The 25277-nt window shown below is 35.5% G+C and overlaps 1 protein-coding gene across 2 annotated transcripts in view; it reads left to right on the forward strand.

Annotated features, from left to right (window-relative positions):
- Positions 1-25050, forward strand: part of LOC106138958 (protein neuralized) — a 43167-nt gene extending 18117 nt beyond the window's left edge. For both annotated transcript variants that reach the window (XM_013340266.2, XM_060953289.1), the window contains exons 2-4: positions 19053-19225; positions 19920-21032; positions 21347-25050. In XM_013340266.2, coding sequence (XP_013195720.2) covers positions 19053-19225; positions 19920-21032; positions 21347-21775 — 1715 coding nt within the window. In that variant the 3' untranslated portion in view covers positions 21776-25050. The remainder of the gene's footprint in view (positions 1-19052; positions 19226-19919; positions 21033-21346) is intronic.
- Positions 25051-25277: the final 227 nt, after the last annotated feature.

Below are 25277 nucleotides of genomic sequence, written 5' to 3' on the forward strand. Positions count from 1 at the left end.
TAGGAATGAAATTTCGACTCTTATATTGTTTTTTTTTTAAATATAAGAGAGAAAGAGATGCACTCTATTGCCGTACAACACTAATCGCACATCAGAGTTCTTACCTACTTTAAAAAAAAATTTGAATTTTGAAACCCGAAGCGTAACGGCCGCGCATTCGCAATTTTTTTTTTTACAATCGCTTTGGAAGGTCGTCTTAGGAAAAAAATACAATGGACCAGCTGTGAGCAGCTGACTCCTACAATAGAAGCTAGGGTCGCCAAAAATGAGTTTTTAAGACGTTCTAAACTGTCTTTAAGAACTTCAAAATAGATGTTCAAGTCGATTGTGCAATATTTATTTTAAAAGCAGAAAATAAATTCTATAATTTTTTCTAATTTCCTTCTTATTACTTTATTTGAACAGATTTTCTATAATATTTTGATATTGTTTAAAAAAGATTTCGTATTTTTACTTTCCTATATTAAAAATTGGTTTGTATTATGATCTACAAACTTTTTACTAACATAATTGTGCCGATGGTCATTGAAAATGATCATTTATTAATTAATTTAATATTTAAAAAGAGAACCTAGAAATTATTAAATATTTTTCAAAATACATATATGCCAACCCTAAGCGCACGTCCAAAATCCCGTTGCGAAACAGCTGGTAACATTTGAAAACGTGAGCGACAGAGATGGGCTATTATTACAGAATGTCAGAGCAGGATGCAAACAGGACATGTGTATGATAAGCCACTGGTGCTGATAAAAAAATTCTTTGTGTGTTGTAATGTGTATGTTAAAGCAAATTTATAATTAAATAAAAAAAATGCTTTTTTTAAGTCTTAACTCTATATATCATTTTGAGCAATGCTGGTCTCGTTCCCTTGTTAACAAGGTCACTGAGGTCAGACTTCTATTTTCTGTAATTTCTTGTCTTCAGTAAAAACTTATTCGTCACAAACAAAAAAAATCTTTCGTTATATTATATTCGTATCACTAAAGACGATTTGTTAGTTTCATACAATGGGTTATTATATTTGTCATTACCTTTTAACCGTGACATAATCTTTAAAAACATGGAAGTACCAACTTTAAAGATTCCTCATTAACATGTTAAATCCGTGATTGTTTACAAATGTTAAACATTTACTTTGTTATTGGCAGAACTTATTGATTTTCAGATTTATTTTTCCTTGTCAACATGTAGTCGAATATAATGTCGTAAGAATTTACTAACTTTAATTTTTAGACTTAAGGTAAAGGTATAAGTATAATTTACTACTAACAACCAGCTGCTTAACCACGTCCTTTGTAGAAAGAGAGAAAAGATATTCCTATGAAGAGTAACAGAGATGCTGGCATAAAGGTGTTTTCAACAACAGCTGATTCCAAACTATTATGCCTTTTCTATCTTATGTGTGCTAAGACGTTTTTGTACGGCTTGGCTATAAAAGATGCTGGTTGCATATCTTTCTTTTTTCAAACCTAATAATTTATCAGTTGCCAACCGAAAAATTTTGAAAAAGGAAGAAACGTTCTACTAAATTGTAAAATTCTATTGACAACGAGCACGGAACGCGCGTTCGGCACAATCTCGTTCCAAATTTGAATTTAGATGGTCATTTCAGTTTCAATGGTGTTGTAACTGACCATCCACGATTTCTGAACGTCTCGCGTCGCTACTAATGATCGTGGGAATCAAACATGGAATGCCTCGAGCGGGGCAAGTTCGAATTTTGAATGTTGCCGAGATTAAAATTATTGAGTACATGTTTAGTAGGTAAATTAATTATATATATTATTGAACTGCGTGATTCACGCTTTACCTATTCGATAAGCCATAATAATGTAAATTTACGAGTATAATATTTTTTTTAAATTATGAAACTTCTATAATCGATCTACCATAAAAGTTTCTTTGATACATTGGCAAATGTTGATATTCTCTCTTTGGTAAACGAGCGCTTCTCATTGAAAGCGAATAGTACCTACGTCTAAATGAGTGTACACGTAACCAAACCGCAAAGGTTCGGGTCTAAGGTCGTGGGAGCGGGTACGCAATAAATACGGTGCGCGGACGCAGAGATGCTCCGATGTAAAGCTTCCAATTATTCGGGCCGATGTAAAGGATTGTGTGGCTCCGTTTGTACTAAATACCTAATTGTAGTACAAAAGTGTGTAGAACATACAGGTCTAATTATTACAGAAAGATACAAGACATAATTTGTATCTTTCTGTAATACCTACTCTGAAAATAATAACATACATAGGTAAGTACATACATATAATTATGTCAATGTCCCTTCCGTGAAAAATAAATCCATGTACAACTTCATATAAATAAACAAATTTACTATTTAAAAAAATATCGTCACGTGATAAGAGGTAGGATTAGGTATACTATTAGCATTGTTATGTAAAACTCTTCCGTTTTGTAGTGACTGTCTGATTTACAGCGAACAGCCGCTTAGTCTGAAACTTTGATATTATAGCATGTAGATTCCATATTTTAAAATTGATATTAACGGGATTTTATAATCTAGTTATTTGTGAAGATGGTAGTTTTCGATCACTTACCGCTGTTCTCACAAAATATAGGCTGATTTAAAAAAAAAGAACAACCAAAGCTAACCGCTCTAATCTGATTCTATTCGGATCACGAGCGGCGCAGACGCGTCGTAATGACAGTATGCAGTTGTACCCAAACTGTAATGAAAACTATTGTAGCTTTGAGGGTTAATTAATTTTTGAATTAATTATTTCATGCCACTCTCAATGAATTAAATGGATCTTTCAATCTTTTCTTCTTTCTGTTGTTTTTCGTGTAACTTTTATTTTTTATGGATTTTGATTAAGATATTAATTTTTTCATCTTCCTCTTTTCGATCGGTTGTGGAGTCCACTGATGGTGAATACCATCTTCTTTGAGAAGCAACAGGAGGGCTTACAATTCTTTCATCTACAGCTGAACGTGGCCTTTCGGTCTTTTAGAGACTGTTGGCTCTGTCTACCCCGCAAGGGATATGGACGTGTTTATATGTATATCATCCATCCGTTTCAGACTATGAAGTTTGAGAGCCATTGCATAAAGCGGTGATCTATCAAGAGATCTAAGACGTGACAAGATTTGAGGTTTATACACTTTGATTCTAATTACAACACTATTTCCAACGTAATAAAGATCAGAATCCATTAATCCGACACAACAAGTAATAACAGACAATTTCAACGCGCACCAACTTAAATTATATATAGTTGTTGTAAATTAATTTGAACTTTTTTCATCTGGTTAATAAAGTTGTGAATTGAATGTTAGGTGTTTCGAGGGCAGTTTTGTAATGTTTATGTTCAACGGATATTTCGCTTTGATTGTCGAAAGTTGTGTTTTGGCTATATGTGTATATTTCAGTACTAGAGGCCGCCCGCGACTGCGTCCGCATGGAAACCCTATCAAACCCGCGGGAACTCCGGGATAAAAAGTACCCTATGTGTTTTTCTGGGTCTTCAGCTACCCACATACCAAATTTCATCGTAATCGGTTCAGAAGTTTTTGCGTGAAAGAGTAACAAACGTCCATACTGATGAAATATTCGGATATCCTGTCTAAAGTAACACCTAAAACAGATATCAGCTTTCTACTTTGCTATCATGACCAATAAAGTCCGCACCAACATAAACTTTACTGAGCGAAAACAAGTTGGGCGCCCCTGCACTCGACGCGCGAGCTTCATCATTTTGCCAAAGGCACGGACAAAATATTACGGCCGGTCGACAATAACAACCGAAGGTGCGCGCCTTTTTAATAAGATACCCTCTGACATTAAAAAAATTAACTCGTTCGAAGTATTTAAGAAACAGTTAGCCAAACACATTGTTTCCATTTACTAAACTTGACCGGTAATTGTGTATTGTTCTTTTTTAGTGTGACAACGAACAAATTATAATGTATGTCATAATTTTAAGTTCTCATGTAAGTGATGTAAATTATGTCTTAATGAGAATAAAAGTCTTTAAACCTAACCTATCATGATTCACACAGTGAGTAAGCACAAGGATTTTCTCGTTAGTATGGTCCTTGATCTGCGTGAGAAAAGCATTTGGCACGTTTTATGCTTATGTTTTCGGCTCCCAGAAATGCTTTGAAGTTAATCCTTGTATAAAAAAAATACACTCTTTACTTTTTTAAAACGTTTCGTGATATTTCAACTAACACCCACGTTTAACATGTAAAAAAAAAAAACATTGTAAATACATTTAACGAACAACTCATTTTTACAAACAATAGTCAGCACACATCTGTTAGACAGATGTTTATCTCTTTGTGTAAATAGTTATTATGCTAAATAAATGCGATGAGTCGTAACAATTAACAGTTTGAGAATTGTTGACTTTTTACAATAAGTTGTTTGACAACGCACGCAGTTGTGTTAGTTGAAAAAAGGTCTAACCAAATTTTGACACGTCTCTTCTTGTATTTTCAGCTTTGTAATACGCAAAAAAATCATGTAAATTTGTTCGTTAGTGAATAAATTTATTATATTGTCTTCATAGTTTATGTTAACAACTAATTAATGCAAATTTTTTGTTTGTATTAAATTGATATTTATAATTTTTGCTTATCTTTCCAAATAAACAAATCAATCTGATTCAATATCTTAAATTTGTTAATTAAAGTTTTGATGAAAATGTTTACATGTTTATTTTAAATTAGGTTTTAAATAATTTGGAACCCCAAGAATGCGGGCATCAATCTGATTCAATATATTAAATTTGTCAATAAAAGTTTTGATGAAAATGTTTACATATTTTTTTAAATTACGATTAAAATTTTTTTGAACCTTAAGAATGCCAACGACGCCAAATTCTCCAAATTTTGCGTTCTTCGAAACGCGCGTGAGAACCAACTAATGCTGCCAACACAACAGAATTCGCTTCTTATTTTGAATGTTTAAAATTCACGAGAACACTGCCAACTTCAGCTGGTGTTTTGTTAATCAAATTTTGACTCTAAACATATCGATTTAAAGTTTATATAAAGCGTTTTTGCAATTTTATAATTCAATCAATGTATTGGCAATAGCTTCCGGGATATTTGCACCTGCTATTATTCATTGGGATCGGAAACAGGGTAAGCACCTGTTTGGTACTTGATGTGATGGGTGACCGGTGTTATAGACTTGACATGAATACAATTTGAATTATTTGGAATAAGTAAGAACGCACATGGTAGCTACTTGAAACATCTACACGATGACAATATTTTTCTTGGAAATTAAGACGAATTGGGACAGTGATTTACAAATACAGAACTAAGTAGTAGAAGTACTAGGATAGTATAGTCTTTAATTTCCACTGTGTATCAATATATATTTTTTTGCAATTGTGTAATTTCATGTATGAAATGCATATTTTAAAAAGCGATCATTCACGATATGGTTTTTTTTTATAGACCTAATAATAAAAAATTAATAGAAATGGTTTCATGATGAAGAACTTATTAATACATTCTAAACAAACTCATTCATAAAAAAAAATAAACAAAAGATCATCTACAAACAATGACCTAATTTATATTTTCAAATTTAGAATGCCCAATGCTTCCGAAACGTTGTTTAGTGTTTACACACCGATCGATTCTAGTATCGATACCACGCTATCGGATGACAAATCGATAGCAGTCGATAGATCGCGTCGAAAGGTGACGTTCCCACGGTCCGTGAGAAGCGGCGAGTGGGTGAAAGAGATGGATACAAGATGGTGTTGCGTCAGCACGCGTTAGAACGAGATGGAAGTTACGAAACGTGCGTTCGGTTTTTGAAGAGAGTTCCTGACGAACTTGTAACTTTTTTCTTTCTTTGTCCGCGTGAATTTCATTGTCTATGTCATATTCAATGTCAAATTTGATTATAATTAATAGGAGGGTTGTATTAACTGTACTTAAACTAGTTCCAAATCCGTGTCAAATTTTTATATTCTGTCATTTAAGCAAGCTTAAATTCTCATCGATTCAACTTCAAGAGTCTTGTAGACGCCCCCACTCCAAAGACAGTTCTCATAAGCATACGGACTACTCGAGAATCAAGTGTTCGAAGTATGTCCACTTCAAAATCGATTACTTGGCTTCCTAACATTTAAAATGGCTTCGACGTTTGGATTCAAGTATCAATTATGTTGCGTCTTAAGAAATAATGTCAATAATACAGTTTCATACAGAAATAAAGGAAAGGTCGGAGTGGGAAGACCTAATCGAACGTATTTTGATCAAATTAAGGACGTCCTGGCAACGGGTCAGATCAAGGGTACCCGAAAGATTTACGAATGTGGATGAAGCGAAGGAAGTATGCAGAGATCGTGGCAAGTGGAAAGATGTAGTCTCTGCCTACACCTCCGGGAAAAAGGCGTAACTTTATGTATGTATATATACGATTTCATGATTCACTAATTGACTTAAACACTCTTAAAAAATGGATTAATATTTTGTTAGAAAATGAAAAACAATTAAACTTAAAGACATGAACAATTTATGTATATAAGCGTATTTACCGGTAAAACAATAAAAACTCTACAATTTATCCCACGATCGACGCGCCGATTAAAAAATAAAAAGTCATCCTGTCACACGGGATTGGCGCGAAAATACTAGTTTCATTGAGCGGCTCTCCCACTTGCTCCTGGTGCCCTAGTATCATGGCCACGATTAACTTAAGTGGTGCTATTTTTAAAACAAGTTATTGATTCGGTTGACATCACCATAACAAGTAAATGGTGGTTAGCCTGTTTCCTTCGATACGTAGTTATTTATTTTCTCATCTATAGCTTGTTCTTCAGTTTAATAATGATTCAAAATGGTCGAGAAAGCTTACAATATCGTGTTAGAGATCTTTTAGCCAAATTCTCATCGTTGTGTCTGTGGTTGAAAATTTGCATAAATTATATACGCAGATTTTGTTTAGTAAAACTGAAACGTTACACATACGAGATAAAGTTGTGTTCCGGGTTGATTTATTTATCAATAAAAACTATTTACTTGTGATAAACACAGATAACCTGTTAATATCCAACTAACACCAAAACAAAAATGTTATCTGCGTACCTATTTAAAGTATTTGACAAACTCGTGTATGTTCTTCAGGTAAAGTCGGAATATTACCGTAAATTCATTATTATAATCTAACTACTAAACGAATGGACATCCCGAAGTTCTGTTTACCACATTGGGGAATAAAACAAGCAGATAATATAAGTAATAAAAATACAATTAAAGTCAGTGGCCATAACGTAAAGCAATTCTTTATTAATTCAACCTGCAAAGTATACATTTCAATATCCGTTCCAATTCTCGTAAACTTATTTAAAAAAGGAACAATTAAAAGAAAAACAATTTTCGCACGACACTGGCCGTCTCAAGATCATAGAGAAAAAATTGTCTTGGTAGCGCAGCGGCGGAAAAAAAAGAAAAAGAAAAGAAAATGGCGCGCCAATAAGCAATAAGAGTTAATAAGAATTACGTGGGAAGCGGGATGTGGTACCGTTAACTTAATGTGCGGATCTATCCGTTGTTCTTCTTTAGGGATCAGTAAACCAGACCGGTTTCACTTTTTAATATTATTGCTGATATTCGTTGACAGGATAACTGGACATTGCGACCAACAAATAAGAGTAATGGAGCATTGCCAACATTATAAAATAATAGATATTGTATGTTAATTTATTATGTTATAGTAGTCGAAAATCAACTGCACAGATATGATAATTGCCTAATTTGAAAAACAACACAATCCTCTGGATTCTTTTGTTAATTTGGTAGCAAGTTATCAAAGTTTTTGCATTTTTTTTATATAAAACATCGGAAGATTTTTGAAGTCAAGTTTCAACAACAAATCCACACGCTCGATTATGAATGAATATACCGCCCACCAAAAGGCCGTAACAAACGCTCAAATTTATAACGTTTAACCTGTAATCCCTATAATGCTACTAATCATACACAGACAATAATTCGTGCTTCACTCATTAAAGAAAATGACGTAAGTACAATTTAAGATCTATCTACACATTGGGCGAGTTACTGGCACAGATTCTGGGCCAGTAGAGGGCTTGTCGTTTCTACGTTGGCCGTAGATGTTGAACCAAGGGTTACAGCCAATTTGTAATAAAATATATCGTAGCATTTAAACTGGGATACTTAAATTTTAAAAGCAACAGTGTCGTCATGCTCTTTTATAATTTTATTATCGAATTAATTAAAAAATACTGAACGTGTGTGAATTTAATGACAAAAAACTGTTTCTTTAGTAGAGGAGCCACACAAATACTAATCAGTTTCTGAATCCAAGTCGAAATAATTACCAATTATTCCCCTGTAAGTATATAGGTGGTATTTTCTGTAAATTCCCTTGGAAACGGGAAAAACGATAATGCAAATTATACGCGGGCGAAGATGTGGTTACCAGCTGGTAGTTAAATAAACAAATATAAACAAAAATATAAACAAAAATAAAATAAACAAATATAAACGCAGACTTGGGGTTAGTTTTCAATTGACTGGCCAAACGTATAACATTGGTTTACGAATGGCCCACGTTTAAACGCAGTGTGTAACCGTGAGAACGCAGCGGGCGAAGGTGTGGTTTGACTAGCGCGATTGTAACGTTATTTAAAAAAAACGTTATTCCCATTTAACTATAAAGTTATTTTAACGTCTCGTCATCGTATTTTTCCATTTTTGTATCGTACCAAAATCGAAATTTTATAATTGCGGGTGGAGCCACGAGTGAAATATAAATAAATAGATAATAAAAAAATAAATATATACGGGACAAATAACACAGATTGAGTTAGCCTCGAAGTAAGTTCGAGACTTGTGTTACGAGATACTAACTCAACGATACTATGTTTTATAATAAATATGTACTTAGATAGATAAACATCCAAGATCCAGACCAATCAGAGAAAGTTCGTTTCTCATCATGCACTGACCGGGATTCGAACCCGGGACCTCCGGTGTCACAGACAAGCGTATTACTGCTGCGCCACAGAGGCCGTCAATATAGTGAATGAATAAACAAATCGATTGAAAAGTACCTCCGGAATCGAAACCTGGACCGCGGCGGACCGGAGGAGTCAAGTTTCTACTGTTTCCGTCGCCCGCCCATCCTGTCTGTGGTTGAGTGTAGGTAACTTTTTCATTGAAAACTGGTCAATAACAGTCGGGTTTGTTTGTTTTTTAACATACACTGGTGTATTCAATGATGTGCCGTGTGGTTCCCGGCACATTTACAAAAAAGAATAGGACCACTCCATCTCTTTCTCAAGGATTTCGTAAAACGCGACTAAGTGATAGGCTTATAAACTTGGGATTCCTCTTTTAGGCGATGGGCTAGCAACCTGTTATTCTGGGTCTTCAGCTACCTACATACCAAATTTCATCGTAATCGCTTCAGTAGTTTTTGCGTGAAAGGGTAACAAACATTCATACTGACATCCTGACATACAAACTTTCGCATTTATAATATTGATAGGATTTATTTCAAGTCTGTTAAAGTAGTCTAAATTATGGAGTAACTAAATTTTGAGCACTCATACCTACTTCTATTAAATTTTATATCTATTCATTATATCGTTGTCTTAATTTATTTAACTATTATTAATAAACAAGAACATGTGCGCCAAGAGAAGATATTCCCAACGACCCCCGCATATCCCCGCGTGTGGCGCCATCTGTGCGCCATTTGTAATTCTCTATGGTCTCCATTGTTGTTTTTGTTACGTCTCTGGCACCTAGGGTTTTAAGGATTACATGTTGTTTGAAACTCTTCAGTCTTTATTGAAGTAAAGTGTGTTGGGGGACATTTTTTGGTTTTTTAGACGATAATTTGTGACACTTTATCCAAAGGTTTCAACAACAAGTTTATTTTAGAAGTGTTGGAACAGATTTTAGCGTGAGCGAAACCATGACTTATATGAAACAACTATGCCGTGTGGTTCCCGGCACCAGTACAAAGAAGGACCACTCCATCGCTTTCCCACGGATGTCGTAAAAGCCGACTAAGGGGTAGGCTTACAAACTTGGGATTCCTTTTTTTAGGCGATGGGCTAGCGACCTGTCACTTTTTGAATCTCAATTCTATCATTAAGCCAAATAGCTGAGCGTGGCCTATCAGTCTTTTCGAGACTGTTGACTCTGTCTACCCCACAAGGGATATAGACGTGACCATATGTATGTATATGAAACAACGTTGTGTGAAAAATTAAAAAAGTTTCTCATAAGATTCATCATGTTTAAGCCGTTTGAAAACGTAACTATACAATCATGCAAGAACCACTGATACAAAGCAGAGAAAATTACATTCGCACTCTCTCTCTCTTTCCTTCTCATATAAAAACATACGTCTATCCCTGTTTAACGTGTGTAGTAATCGCTTGCAGCGTGTCACGCACCACGATTTTTTAGATCGTTATACTTGATGAAGCTTCTTTGCTTCACTTTTGTTTCATAAATTATGAACCCTAAGCTTTTGTAATAAGATTTCGAATCGTTTTTCTATTGCACAAAAGATTTTCAACCTATATCTCATCTATATACGTTTAAAGCTAAATCTTTGGTGATGGTAGAAACCAAAGAGAGATTCACTACGTTTTGTAGATGCATGTAGTTCTCATTAAACGCAATGTTATTCAATTTTGATTAGGTGTCATTTTATCTTATACGTTATACCTTCATTTCCATTTACACTCATCTACAATAATTTTCACAGGGCGAAACTTATACCTAACTAGCTGTGTGTTATTAAGGGCATCATTGAAGCCCTCAAGGATGAATAATTTTCTCCGATTTTTTCACATTTTCCATTATTTCTTTGCTCCTTATAGTTGCAGCGTGATGTTATATAGCCTAAAGCCTTCCTCGATAAATGGTCTATTCAGCGCAAAAATAATTTTTCTATTTGAACCTGTAGTTCCAGATAAGCGCTTTCAAACGAACAAACTCTTCAGCTTTATAATATTAGTATAAATTAAATATTTCAAAGAGCCCATTAGTCATAATATTGTCAAATTTAGATGGTAACATCCTAGTAACTTCGAAAAAAATCTTTCCATCGTACAATATAGTTTTGAAATGTGACCAACATCTTTAATTTTCAAACTTGTATCCTTTTAAACAACAGTAAGACAAAGCCAGTGGTCTTGAAAGACTGATAGGCCCCTCATCAATTCAAGTTGCTAGCCCATCGCCTAAAAGTAGAATACCAAGTTAATAAGCCTATCCCTTAGTCGCCTTTTACGTCATCCATGTGAATGAGATGAAGTGGTCCTATTATTTTTTATATTAGTGCCGGGAACCACACGGCATATTTATTTGTAAGGCTCAATTAATTAAATGATTCACTTGTCTCGAACAAAAACCCTTTGTGTATAAATGTTGAATGATCTTTTATTTGTACTCACTATATTTGTCTCAAGCCGTATACGTAGTTATTTCTTTGCCTTACAAGACGTTGATTGTTGTCTTTGTCTCTTTTCAAGGCGATAATTTAAGTTTGAATTTAGAACAAGTTACATTTGAAACATTTCTAAACGCTATAAAATCTTTCTCGGTCCTCTTCGCTTCGGATAAAATTACCGCGAAGTTCCGATCGTTTTTGGTTCTTTTTTTAATTTACCAATTGAGAGAGAAGTATGCCTTTATTCAATATGTATTCACTTTTATTTCAAAATTAGAATTTATTAATTTTTAAAACTGGACTGTAAGTAAAATTTAGGGTAAAACATGTAGGTATTTAGCTTTTCTTTCAAATTCGTATTTACTTTTATCATTGCTTTGTCTTTATTTGTTGTTTTGATAGATGTAGGTATAGTATGAAGCGAAGGAAGTATGCAGAGATCGTGGCGAGTGGAAAGAGGTAGTCTCTGCCTACCCCTCCGGGAAAGAGGCGTGATTTTACTAGTATGTATGTATGTATGTTTGATAAAAGTTGTTTTTTGCAACGCAAAGTGACATCAGCAACTGTACCTACCTACCTACATAGATGATCTTTACTATACCTTATATTGCCTTCAATAAAATCTCCAAAGATTCCATCACGAATCGTTGAATTGATTGAAATATAATCTGTAACAATAAAAATCGCGTGTTTAATTTCAAAATGGCCTCGTTCACGTCTCGTGTTTAGTCACGGCTGCTGCTCTGGGGTCATTGTCTGCATCGTCATTATTTTATGGCTGTATATCCCGGTAATCCTCGTTATTGACGTATGTATTTGAAGGCCTCTGTGGCGCAGCGGTGGAACGCTTGTCTGTGACACCGGAGGTCCCGGGTTCGAATCCCGGCCAGGGCCATGATGAGAAATGAACTTCTTCTGATTGGTCTGGGTCTTGGATGTTTATCTATGTATATAAGTATTTATTATAAAAATATAGTATCGTTGAGTTAGTATCTCGTAACACAAGTCTCGAACTTATTTTGAGGCTAACTCAATCAGTGTTATTTGTCCCGTATATATTTATTTGTTAGTTAAGTTTATCCTAACTAAACAAAATCATGGCAACCGTTGCGTACCTACAAGAAGGTTGCCAACATTAATCGAATGTTAAAAGCATTGATTTATCAGAGTATAAGTGAAGAAATTGGTGAGATAGGAAATTAAATGGCTAAACCTGTGGCAGTGAGCTCCAAAATTTAAACAAAACAATATAAACAAGCCAAATAAATGTGCTACACGGTAAAAATGTTATTATGTCCGAGAATTTTGTAACCTGGCCAAAGAAAATCTAAAGAAAAAAAAAATAAGTGCCGTGTGGTTCCTGGCACCAATAGAAAAAAAGAAAAGGACCACATCATCTCTTTCCCATGGATGTCGTAAAAGGCGACTAAGGGATAGGCTTATTATATACTTGGGATTCCTCTTTTAGGGTTAGGGCTAGCGACCTTTCACTATTTAAATCTCAATTCTATCATTGAGCCAAGCGGCTGAGCCTGGTCCATCAGTCTTTTCAAGACTGTTGGCACTGTCTACCCCGCAAGGGTATATAGAGACGTGAGTATATGTTTTGTAAATTTGGGCGACTAACTCATACCTTGCTCCAAATTTGGACATCTGCGCATCCATTTAAACTTAATCGAATGGATCCCTCGGGCCGCGACCCTTCGGATATATCTTTAATTTTCCCCCAAATATGACCCAGTCTTAAGCCGATGTAATCTCTAGGCATTTTTTTTTTTTACTTTTATATTTATTATTTATTACGCTAGCAACACATACTGAACTAGTTCTAAATTTCAATGATGCGTTCTTAACTTACGTTTAGTAATTTTTTTAGATTGAAAATTAGAATTAGTTCTATTCTTTGTTAGATTAAATTTTTTTCTCACATTAAAATTTATGTCCCATAATTTCTCCGTTTTTTTTTTAAAATTTTATTAAAGAAAATTATTCTTAACATTTATTATGACTTTTTTTTTAATTCTGTCGTGTTTATTTGTAAATTAATTTAGTATGTGATATTATCATTATAATTTTAATTTTTTTTTCACTAAAACAAATGACAGGCCTTTTCATTTATATCTGTCGGTGTGTAGGTACTATAAAAACCTCACCCTTCAAAGTCGTGAACCGTAAACTCATCAAAGAGATGATTTCAGTTGGAGCGTTAATGCACAGGAATAAACATGGTTATTTTTAAATATAAATATCTGTTCTACGTCAGATATTATAAATATTACAACGGTTACCCCCACTGTTGTTTTATTGTTGAGAGCATTTCATAAAATAATCCCATAAACTGACGAGTTTGCTTGAAATGAATGTGGAAAAATATTAACGAACTGAAGTTATAACATAAAATTATATCTATATTAATATTATAAAGCTGAAGAGTTTGTTTGTTTGAATGAACGCGCTTATCTCAGGAAGTACTGGTTCGAAATGAAAAATTATTTTTGCGTTGAATAGACCATTTATCGAGGAGGCTTTAGGCTATATAATATCACGCTGCAACTATAAGGAGCAAATAAATAATGGAAAATGTGAAAAAAAAACCGGGAAAATTATTCATCTTGAGGGCTTCAATGATGCCCAAAATAACTATTCCACGCGGACGAAGTCGCGGTACACAGTTGGTGTACAATAACAAGTTAACGGCGAACTTAGGTATTTTTCTTCCAACTTTTTCTAACAGTCAATCAAGTGGAAACATCTAGCTTTTTTTTTATATATCTATATATACCGAAGGGTGTCTGTAACTAGCTTATAATAATTTCATACGAAGCTATTTATTAGGGCGCCCACCCCCGCAATTCCCTTAAGGATTAGCGAAATGCGATAACTCGTCAAGGGTGTGTCGTCCCCCTTTTAATTTGTGTCAGAGCACTGAGGATTTTGTCTGTGATGTTCTGGGTTAGTGGGTCGAGCGTTTTCACCCGATTGGTACAAAGTTGCTTATAAGACGATAGGCTAGCAACCTGTCACTATTTGAATCTCAATTCCATTAGTAAGCTATCCATCAAAACGTGACAATCGGCCGACACAAAACAAGCTTAAGTTGAGAGAATATAAGTTTAAAAAAAAATAAAACTTTTTGTAAAAATCTGTAAGTTAATCTAATTTAAAAGTAAATATTATCTGAATTTAATTATTTTTTAATCCAGTCGGCTAGACGTGGCCCTGCGTACAACATGACATGTATGCAGTTTAAGAACGTTTACAAAAACCAGGCATAGAAAAAAATCTCGCAGCTTACTATCAAATTACAGATCTAAAGTTGGCTACCACAAAAACTTTAAGTGAATCTAAATATAGCGTAGATTCCTAACACGCGGTGTCTGTAAAAATATCCCAAAATGGCACGTGCTCGCCATTATTTAGTGAAACATCGGAACTAATGAGAGGACAATTTGTTCCCCTCGCAAAACTCCGAGAATATACTACACATTCAAATTTGAGGGTAGTTACGACGCGGGTCGGGCGTTCCATTGCGTGTAAGTTATTCGTATTTTAAACTTTAAATAAAGAATTTTTTTCTTTTCTGCTCTATGGGCACACATTTTCTTTTTTTAAACGTCTTAATGTAAAATCTTTTCTAAAACTAGCAAAGGAATAAACAGTTTCAACGCATCAACTGGTTTGAAACGAATCACTGGTCACCCTCCTGTAATTATCAGATTTCCTATTGAGGATGCGCTGACGCAACGGGGCGCATCTCCGCGGTATAAACTAGAGTTTCACCACCAGCATATCGTCCTTATATTGTTTTTAAATTATAATTTGACTATTTGACGTTTAGTACGATTCTACTTTTTTAGTGGCCAGCAGTCTCAAATAGATCTAATATCAATTTGTAACTGGTTTAAAGGCACCCATGGTAGCAGATGTTCCATTTTTGAATATACGAGTACCTTAAAGATAACCTTTGAATCAGAGATTCGTTTCATTTGACCTCAAAGTATAACAATTTCTATGTGGCCAGTCATGTAAACAAAAACATTTTGGCTTCGGGCGAAGAAATTGCAAAACACTCGATTGTTCTAAAACTCATTGTCGTCATAAAACAATCAGAATATTTGAACAGTGACGTTTCCTCATTGTCTCACCTTTAATAACATTTTAGATACGTCACGAACATGGCATCATACCTTTATATCTGCGCGCGACAAAAAGCAGGATGTTTCATCTATGGCTGCGTTCGATGACAGATGCCAAAAAGAACGATTCGAATTTTAAATGTCACTGCCTGCGTCACAGGCTTCCTGGTGCAGTCCCTATGGCTAAGTTTAGACCAGTTGACGTCAAAGTTGATCTAGATATCCGAATAGAACGTTTATATGCAACAGCCGAGACTATTAACTGCTACTTTCAAGACAATATGGCGGTTTAATTGTCTAGCAAAATGGCGGATGTGTCGGTTATTTCGAAATTTATGACAATTTCGATTCAAATTCGATACTGTCAATGATTTACAAAGATTATAAGTAAATTAAGTACTGTATGACAAGCAGTATTGATATAATGAAGACAATACCTTTAGCTATCCATCATTATCGGCTACTCCTCGTGACAATGACTTATTTAATACCTGCTGGACCCATTATCTAATGTTTTATTAGGTAATGGGTAGCTAGTTTCTTTTTTTTTGTTTACAGCCTAAAAAACAAATCATTTAAACAATATTTCTTCTCGTTTGTCCGACAGTATGTTGAAACCGTAAAATTTAAACAGTGTTTAGTATAATTATCGTGCAGGAAGGGAATTAACATCGATTAACCGTGCGAGCTTCCGGTGTGGGCCTAAATGATGAGACATTGACCCAAAAAATACAAATATATAGAAAACCTCTGATATAAAGCATAAGTTAGCGGTCCATCAATCCGTCCATATCCAATCACGTCTGAATCCCTTGCGGGGAAGACAGAGTCAGCAGTCTTTTTAAGACTGACAGGCCACGTTCAACTGTATGACCTAATGAAAGAAATGAGATTCATGTTGATTATACATACATACATAAAATCACGCCTCTTTCCCGGAGGGGTAGGCAGAGACTACCTCTTTCCACTTGCCACGATCTCTGCATACTTCCTTCGCTTCATTTGGATACTTTTGACCTGACCCTTTACCAGGACGTCCTTAACTAAATTATTAATATACTTTTCTTCGGAATCTTATGTGCGGGCGTGATTAATATTACAATAGGGGTTGGTGTAAGAGCCAGGTGGTTCTGTTAAAAAAAACCGAGGGTGGGCGCCATTTTGATTCGGTCCCCCGTATCCGGCCGGAAGGACCGATTTTCACCCGATCATCAAAACCGGATATTTGAGATGATTTTATTTCAAATGAATTCGCAAACAAAGTTTTTGCCAATAAATTACGAATGATGGGAAATTTTAAAAGGGAGTGGTATTCCGAAGTTTCCAAGTTCGATTCCCAGCGTGGTGAAATATGAGTAGGTACATAGTGATTCTAGCACCTGCACAGACCGCCCACATTTAGGTCCAACTTACACTCTTCGTTTTGAAAAATACTAGGATTTTAAGTTCATCTCACGTAATTATTCTTTCCCGAAATTTTTTGTATTAGTGCCGGGAACCACACGGCACCATCAATATCAAGTAAATCGCTGATTTTGTACTAACACCGCTCGGTTAAAAGTACTAGTTATAACGTTATTATTTTGTCACTAACTCCCCTAAAGTTAACACATCGCCGGCCAAGGGGAACCGTACAATGCGCACGTGTTTCCTCTTTTTAGAAAATTAGAGGAAGTTCAAGCACTTACCGTGATGTGGGTATAAGAAACTAGCTGTACCCGCGACTTCGTCCGCGTGGAATTGTTATTTTGAGCATCATTGAAGCCCTCAAGGGTGAATAATTTTCCCCGTTTTTTTTCACATATTCCATTATTTCTTTGCTTTCCTTATAGTTGCAGCGTGATGTTATAAGTATAGTCTAAAGCTTTCCTCGATAAATGGTATATTGAACGCAAAAATAATTTTTCAATTCGAACCAGTAGTTCCTGAGATTAGCGCGTTTTCCAGACTCTTAATTATATAAACGTAAAATTCAACATGTTTGGTTTAGAAGATAACGTGTGAAATGACAACAAACAAACAAATAAACTTTCATTCGCATTTGTAATATTAGTTGAGTTTTTGCAAATATAGAGGGAGTCGTTTATCGCAAAACTCACTGGAACAGTGGTTTTTTTTACAAATTTGCGAAATTTCAAGATTGTTAATTAAGAAAGGTTGGTCAAGATAGATTGTGAAAAGTTTTCTGAGAAATGTAAATATTTAGTTAAATAAATTAAATAAAAAATTAAAGTTAGGAATTGGAAATGGTCTACACAAACCTTTATATATACCTATAATAATATAATTAAATTCATGAAATTTAAATTTTATATAATTAAGGCAGATCCGAATATAATAAGTTACCACTCGCCTTACATCTTGACATTTAACTTCTAAATTTACTATTACTGTAGTACTTACACACACCATCCCTATCTTATCATTATTTATCTAATAACGATCTGTAAACCATTGTAATAATGGCTAAAATTCTTTGAAAATATGCGTACGCGCAAGCTGCCACTGACAGCTGCCGCGCAGGTGGCCATCTTGGATTGCGAGGGGGACGCACAATGCCCTCTCTCTTGGGGTGGATTTTGAAATTTTAAATATCGAAAACGTTGTTTCTTGTAGATTTCAAAAGGATATATTTGAACTGCAAGTTTCTGAACTAGAATTATCGAAATTTCAAATAGCGAACATTGAATTATGAACAACTGAATTTGTATTTCTTTTAAAGAAACTTTTCAAACGTTTTCTGAATTACGTATGTTATTTTGTTATTAAAATCATATAAACCAGCTTGAAAACTACTGAGTTGTCTGTATATGTCACCCCACTATGTTTTCCCTTATCGTAATAGCACCAATTGTTAGCTTAAAATTCAAATAAGAGTGAGTTTGAGTTCAATCTGCTTCTTAATGTTAAACAAGATAATATGTGATATAATCTGAGATGGTTAAAAAACGTTCCTGGTAAAGGGTCAGGTCAAGGGTACCCGAAACCGCCGAGCTTGCATGAAGAGAGAGAGAAGTATGCAGAGATCGTGGCAAGTGGAAAGAAGTAGTCTCTGCCTACCCCTCCGGGAAAGAGGCATGATTTTATGTATGTACGGTTAAAAATGCCTATTCACTCTTGCCTTGATCTTTGATTTAACGAACATAGTAACAAGACTTAATTTTAAAATTACGATCCTTTTTTAGGCGATGGGCTAGCAACCTGTCACTATTTGGATCTCAATTCAATCACTAAGCCGAGCAGCTGAACGTGGCCATTCAGTATTTTAGTGACTATTGGCTCTGTCTACGTAAGGGATATAGACGTGACTATATGTATGTATGAATAGAATAGATTTATTTTCAAAATTGGATACAAGGTATCACTTATTGACGTCACATCACTTAAATCTAATTATAACTACTACCGCTTCCAAAGCGTATGTACTCGTATGTAGTAATGAGACTGAAGGCTTAAGATTAATAATTGCCTCTCTATTGTTCCAGCGCCCCGCACCTCTTGCACCGGCGGGGCTCCGAACAACCTCCCGCCTCTGAGCTTTCACAGCGTCCACGGGGAGAACGTGAGGGTGTCTAGAGATGGCTCTGTCGCGAGACGAGTGGAATCGTTCTGCAAGGGCGTCGCGTTCAGCGCGAGACCAGTGCGCGTTAATGAGAAGGTTGGTGCACTCTTTATAACTTATGTTGTCCTGGTACTTGTAAGGTGCCGTGTGGTTCCCGGCACCAATACAAAAAAGAATAGGACCACTCCATCTATTTCCCATGGATGTTGTAAAAGGAGACTAAGGGATAGGCTTAAAAACTTGAGTTTCTTCTTTTAGACGATGGCTAGCAACCTGTCACTATTTGAATCTCAATTCTATCATTAAGCCAAATAGCTGAACGTGGCCATTCAGTCTTTTCAAGATTGTTGGCTCTGTCTACCCCGCAAGGGATATAGGCGTGACCATATGTATGTATGTAAATGAGATCAGATGAGATGGATCCATTGCGAGACGAGTCGAATCTTTCTGCAAGGGTGTCGCGTTCAGCGAGAGACCAGTGCCCGTTAATGAGAAAGTTGGTAAACTCTTAATGACGTCTGGTTTCCTGGTACATATTTGCAAGGACTGTTAGATAGTGGGAATTTAGGAAGAGCCAAGTAGTTCAAAAGAGCCTGAGGGCTTAGACACTTAGTCTCCTGTTAAGTGGTAAAAGAACCTTCACAGAAGTGACGGTCTTAAAATAGGAGATAGACTGTACATAAAACCAAAGAATGTCTCTTAATTCTTTTCGTCTCAATAGTTCTGTTATATTAAAGAGTTTTACTGTTTACCTTCACAAACGCTTAACCTTTTCCATCGTCTTTTCCAGGTCTGCATACGCTTCGTCGAAATCTCCAACAGTTGGAGCGGCGTCATCCGCTTCGGCTTCACCACTCACGACCCGGCCACCTTAGCCCACGCATTACCCAAATACGCCTGCCCAGACCTGACCAACAAACCAGGCAACTGGGCCAAGGCTCTGGGCGAGAGGTTCTGCGAGAAAGACAATATTTTGTACTACTACGTCAACTCGGCTGGTGACGTACATTTCGGTATCAACGGGGAGGACAAAGGCCTGTTCTTCTCCGGCGTCGACACGAGAAACCCACTGTGGGCCTTAGTGGACGTTTACGGAAACTGTACAGCGGTGCAGTTCGCTGATCCGAGAGCGCCAAACCAAATTAGAAGACCTGCCCAAAGTCCGGTCGAGGAGGACAGATTGGTCGGTAGCATGAGGAGCTTAGCCATTGAGGAGCCCTTGCCGCCGCCAAGATACTCCAATCCTTTAGTACCTCTAAGTCTACACAGGACTAAAGGGAGGAACGTGCAATTTATCAGCGATAGAGGCGTAGCGGCTAGGACGGAGGCGGAGTTCTGTCAAGGATACGTTTTCACAGCTAGGCCGATGCGTCCGGGACAGACTATTGTGGTGCAAATACTGTCCACTGAGGCAGCTTACGCGGGCAGTCTGGCTATAGGGCTGACTTCCTGCGACCCTGGTACACTAAGGCCTTGCGATTTGCCTGACGACGCTGAGCTGCTTTTGGATAGACCTGAGTACTGGGTGGTGAGACGGGATGCGGCTAACGGGTTGAGGAGAGGCGATGAGTTAGCCGTGACCTTGACCATGGACGGGGAAGTGAGAGTCAGCAGGAACGGTTCGACGCCTGTGACTGTCATGCACGTGGACCACACGTTGCGTCTGTGGGCTTTCGTGGACATTTATGGCGCTACGCAGAAGGTCAGGATGTTGAGCAGCCAAGTTCCTCAGCCGGCTCAGACTCCCCCGCAGCAGTTGAGGGTTATAACTGGGTCAGCGGCGCCGATATCCACCGGGAACGGCGGGACGGTGCTGGTGGTGAGCCTGCCGCCGCAGAACGGTGCCCAGAACGTGGGCAGCCATCAGCAGGGGCTGACTCTCGCCAGCGCGCATTATATTGAGGTGAGTTTTTTTTTATTTTTTTTTTAATCATCGTACGTTTGTATTTTAGAATGAGAATTTTAAATTAGTTGCGTATTTCTTGAGGATTTGAATGTCTTAAAATACGGTCAAATTGAGAAACTCCTCATTTTTTGAAGTCGGTTAAAAAGACTGGATTTAATATTTACTCGTATTTTTTACTTAATGTTTATTAGAACCAAATCCATATAACATTAAAACTTACTTTTAGGACAGCAATAACTGTTTAACGTAATCCTATACCTACATTTCGCATTACACAAGCAAGAATTGACCAATATTTTCAATTGTTACAGCCGATCCAAGCGACGTCACAGCTGTGCTTGACCAACCTGCAGCCTCTGCCTACCCCATCGTGCCAGGCGGCTCCCTACCCCCGTCCGCGGACGGATGCCCAATGTTCTTCGTCCAGCCAAAATTCTTGCAACGAACAAGTTATACCGAACGGCCATCCAGAACCTTTGAGGTTAGCCGACCGAATTCAAAACGCGCCATCCACAAGTCGACAACCGCAGCCTATATACTCCGTAATTGGGGAGGGTAATCTCACCGGGACGGAGTGTACTATATGTTATGAAAATCCTATTGATAGCGTCTTGTATATGTGCGGACATATGTGTATGTGTTATAGGTGTGCTGTACAGCAGTGGAGGGGGAAGGGGGGCGGCCAATGTCCGCTGTGTAGAGCACAGATAAAAGATGTAATTAGGACGTATAAGTCTTGATGTGTTTGCGCGTTCAAGTACAGTGTTGCCGTGTTCGTGAATTCAAAGTTTCTACTATTTCTGATGTTCCTATTCACATGTATTATTCGCAAAATATATTTTATTCTTAGATCCAATGATCGAATTGATGTATGTATTCACGTCATTGTCTTGCGTTAAACTCTCGTTAAAGATGGCGGATCAATCTGACGTTTTTTTTTTCACAAATGGAACTTTACATTTTCGAAAAATGGCAACACTGAACTTTTGTTATATTTTGCCAAAAATGCGGTTAAAAGTCGATGTATTATAACTTATTGATAAGCTTACACTAAGTAGTACCGTCACGAGAGCCTCGAATCAACGACGTTGATTAGCGCGGGAAAATAATATATAAACTTATGAATAAATTAGTTTGTATTTTAGACGTTAATTTTCAAATTTGGAATAATTCTAAATATCTAAATATGTTCTCGTTTACATATTATATTGAAGAACTCTTTAGTTTTAATTGCAATTAATATATAGCTAATATAATAAAAACAAGGACGGCATTATAATTTATATATTTAGAATTGTATACAAGGAGTGTGTTGCATATGTTATAAATTTAGTTATTTATTTTTGAAATTTCGGTAATAATTTTGGTATAGTTTAAATAATAAATGAATCCATTTGACATAATAAAATTTAAAAGTACCTAATGAAATAGAAAAAAAAATTGTAGGTATATTAAAAATAATTTTCAAATTTTGTAAGCGGGTCTTATTTTTTAATTTAATATTTGTTTAAAGGATTGACCATATCATTCGTGTGTTGAGGTCGTTTAGCGACGATTTCTTCCGTCACTAAAAAAGTTAATTATTTTCATTTTGAACAATATCTTCACGCCGCCTTTTTTTAACATAACAAGAGGCTATGGTATTTTAAAATGTATATATAGTTAACAGTAGACACTGCTAGGAATATTGTAAGTCTTAAGTTTCCTAATACGAGGGTTTTCAAAATTATATAGCACTCTATTGTAACACGGTGACGTCAGATGGAACGGACGTTGTGATTGGACGGTCATTCGTCCAATAGAAACAGCTCATTAGCATCTGCTGACGTATTTTTGAAAATTTTGACATTTATCTTAACATCTCGACCACGTAAACATATCGTGCTGTCTTTATCGTGTATAGTCAAGATGAGTGAGACAGAATGATAGATTGGAAAGAGAGATGTGTTTTATAAGGATTAATATACAAATTATATGCGTAATCCTTGCAAATGTATGCGTCCATTGTATATCGGTGATAGAAATAGTGCATTTAGTAATTTATTATCATATCATAATTTATAGATGATAGTTTCTTGACATAATAAGGTATACGCTGAGACATAAGATCCGGTTGCATTAAATACAATTTGAAAAAAGGCGTAATAATGAGTGACATCACTCGCGGTTTCGCCTCAGAATATTTGTATTCAATTTAATCGTATCTTACATATCGATTATTTAGGTGCTTCGTATAAACGGAATGACGCTTTTGTATGTTTTAATCTGCTACGGGATAGGCAGATATTCATTTCTTTTAAGATAGAGGTCGGTGTATATTGGCGCCAAAAGCAATAAACGTGTATTTGGAACATTTTAACAGACAATCAACTGCAAAACATAGGTGCAATGTGTTAAATTTATGACAGCATAAAATGAGATTTGTTATTTGAAGGATTTCCAACGATTTTCAATATTTAAAAAAATATAGAAGTTACCACATCATTTGCTAGCTTGAAGAGTTCTAAAAAAATATTTTATTATGATTTTCTCAAATAAATCGATCCATTATTTAGCTATAATATGCCGGTAGATGCAAGCTACTGCGCTATGTTGCCCGTGCTAAATTTTACAGATCGCATAAAAAGTTGTAGGAATTTTAAAAGAAGTATCATTTTAAAATATTTTTTAACATACATATTAACTACACTACATGGTAATTTGTCGCCATTGTGCATTGGACCCGAGCAATGATTTTTTTATGGTTTGAATTATTCCATTATTTCTTCGACAGTTCAATTTGGTGACTTTGGAATGATTTTATAATAACCAGATAAACTAAATATCTGAATGTATTTTTGGTTAAATATCTGGTGATCGTTTAAAATCAATCCGTAAGCTACCATTTTTATTTGCTCAATATTTTTCGTTAAGTATTTTTTTTCTTTTAAAACCTAAAACAGGGTTTTTTATAAATCTGTGTTCTTTGTTTTTTTTTTCTATGATGATAACTTCTTCTGAATGTTTGACTGAAAACATCGTTATTTTGTAAATATTATTTATTTTTAATCATTCCTTTGATAATGTTTACCAATAATTATATCTTATACCAAACTAAGTAGCCAGTTTTTTGTGTAATTTAGAAGATTTTTTTTGCCGACCTTACAAATATGACATTAATGATTTTGTTACCACTACAAAAATCCGAGTAAAGTTTTATTTTATCAAATCTACGCCCAAATCCGAAACTTGTAAATCTAAATTATCAATGCGAGGCCAGTTGAAACAGTAACATAATAATATCTGATCGTATTTATTTTGTAACACTTAAGTGACAAGATTTTTTTTAAAACTTTTCATACACATTTTCGTAATTTATTTAAGTTAATTGACTTCGGTGTTAAAAAATACTGAATTTTTAGACACAAATACAGTGCCCGTTATTAGTTTTTATGTACCTACCTAATTTAATTTTTAACATTTTATACCAAAACAGTGTGACCACTTTACAAAATAATAAGCATCGCGAAAGTTGTAAGCCAAATTTAATGTAAGTTTTCTATGGAAAGTTGTAAATATATATGGAATAGTTTCGATATGTTGATACAAAAAATGAATTATATAAATTTATTATTTAACTAACTGTATGTATTTGTCTTTTACCGTTTCTTTCATTCTAGCTTCCAAGTTTTTCATTATATAAATACATATTTAACCTGTTCATAATTTATCATACACATCAAAGTTTCAACATAATTTCAAAAACTTTATTTTTTACATTTTCGTACAGATTAAAAATTTCTTTGGTTTTTTTTAAACTAACTACAATTTTGATACAGGATTTTTCATTATTGTATCAACACGTCTTAGGCCGAGGGTGTGATAAAAAAATATTCATTTGGAATTTCTTAGCCGTGTACAGCGTTATTGTCTAGTCGTTAGTAATTTATTTCCTAATTATTTTGAAAAAAATGCATTCTTTGTAACGATGTTGGAATTTAGATTAAGTTTTCGAATAAAAGGTTATTGAACTATATTTGTAGTAATATTTTTTATTTATCATCCCAATTGAAAAAGGCTGCATATTAAGTAGGTATTAGTTTTGTAAGCAGACACTATAATTTCCTATGCTACTCCTCTTTCGCATGGATGTCGTAAAAGGCAACTAAGGGATAGGCTTATAAACTTGGGTATCTTCTTTTAGGTGACGGGCTAGCAACCAGTCACTATATGAATCTCAATTCTATCATCAAGCCAAAAAGC

Source organism: Amyelois transitella, chromosome 31 (genome assembly GCF_032362555.1).
Source record: "Amyelois transitella isolate CPQ chromosome 31, ilAmyTran1.1, whole genome shotgun sequence".
Lineage (NCBI taxonomy): Eukaryota > Metazoa > Arthropoda > Insecta > Lepidoptera > Pyralidae > Amyelois > Amyelois transitella.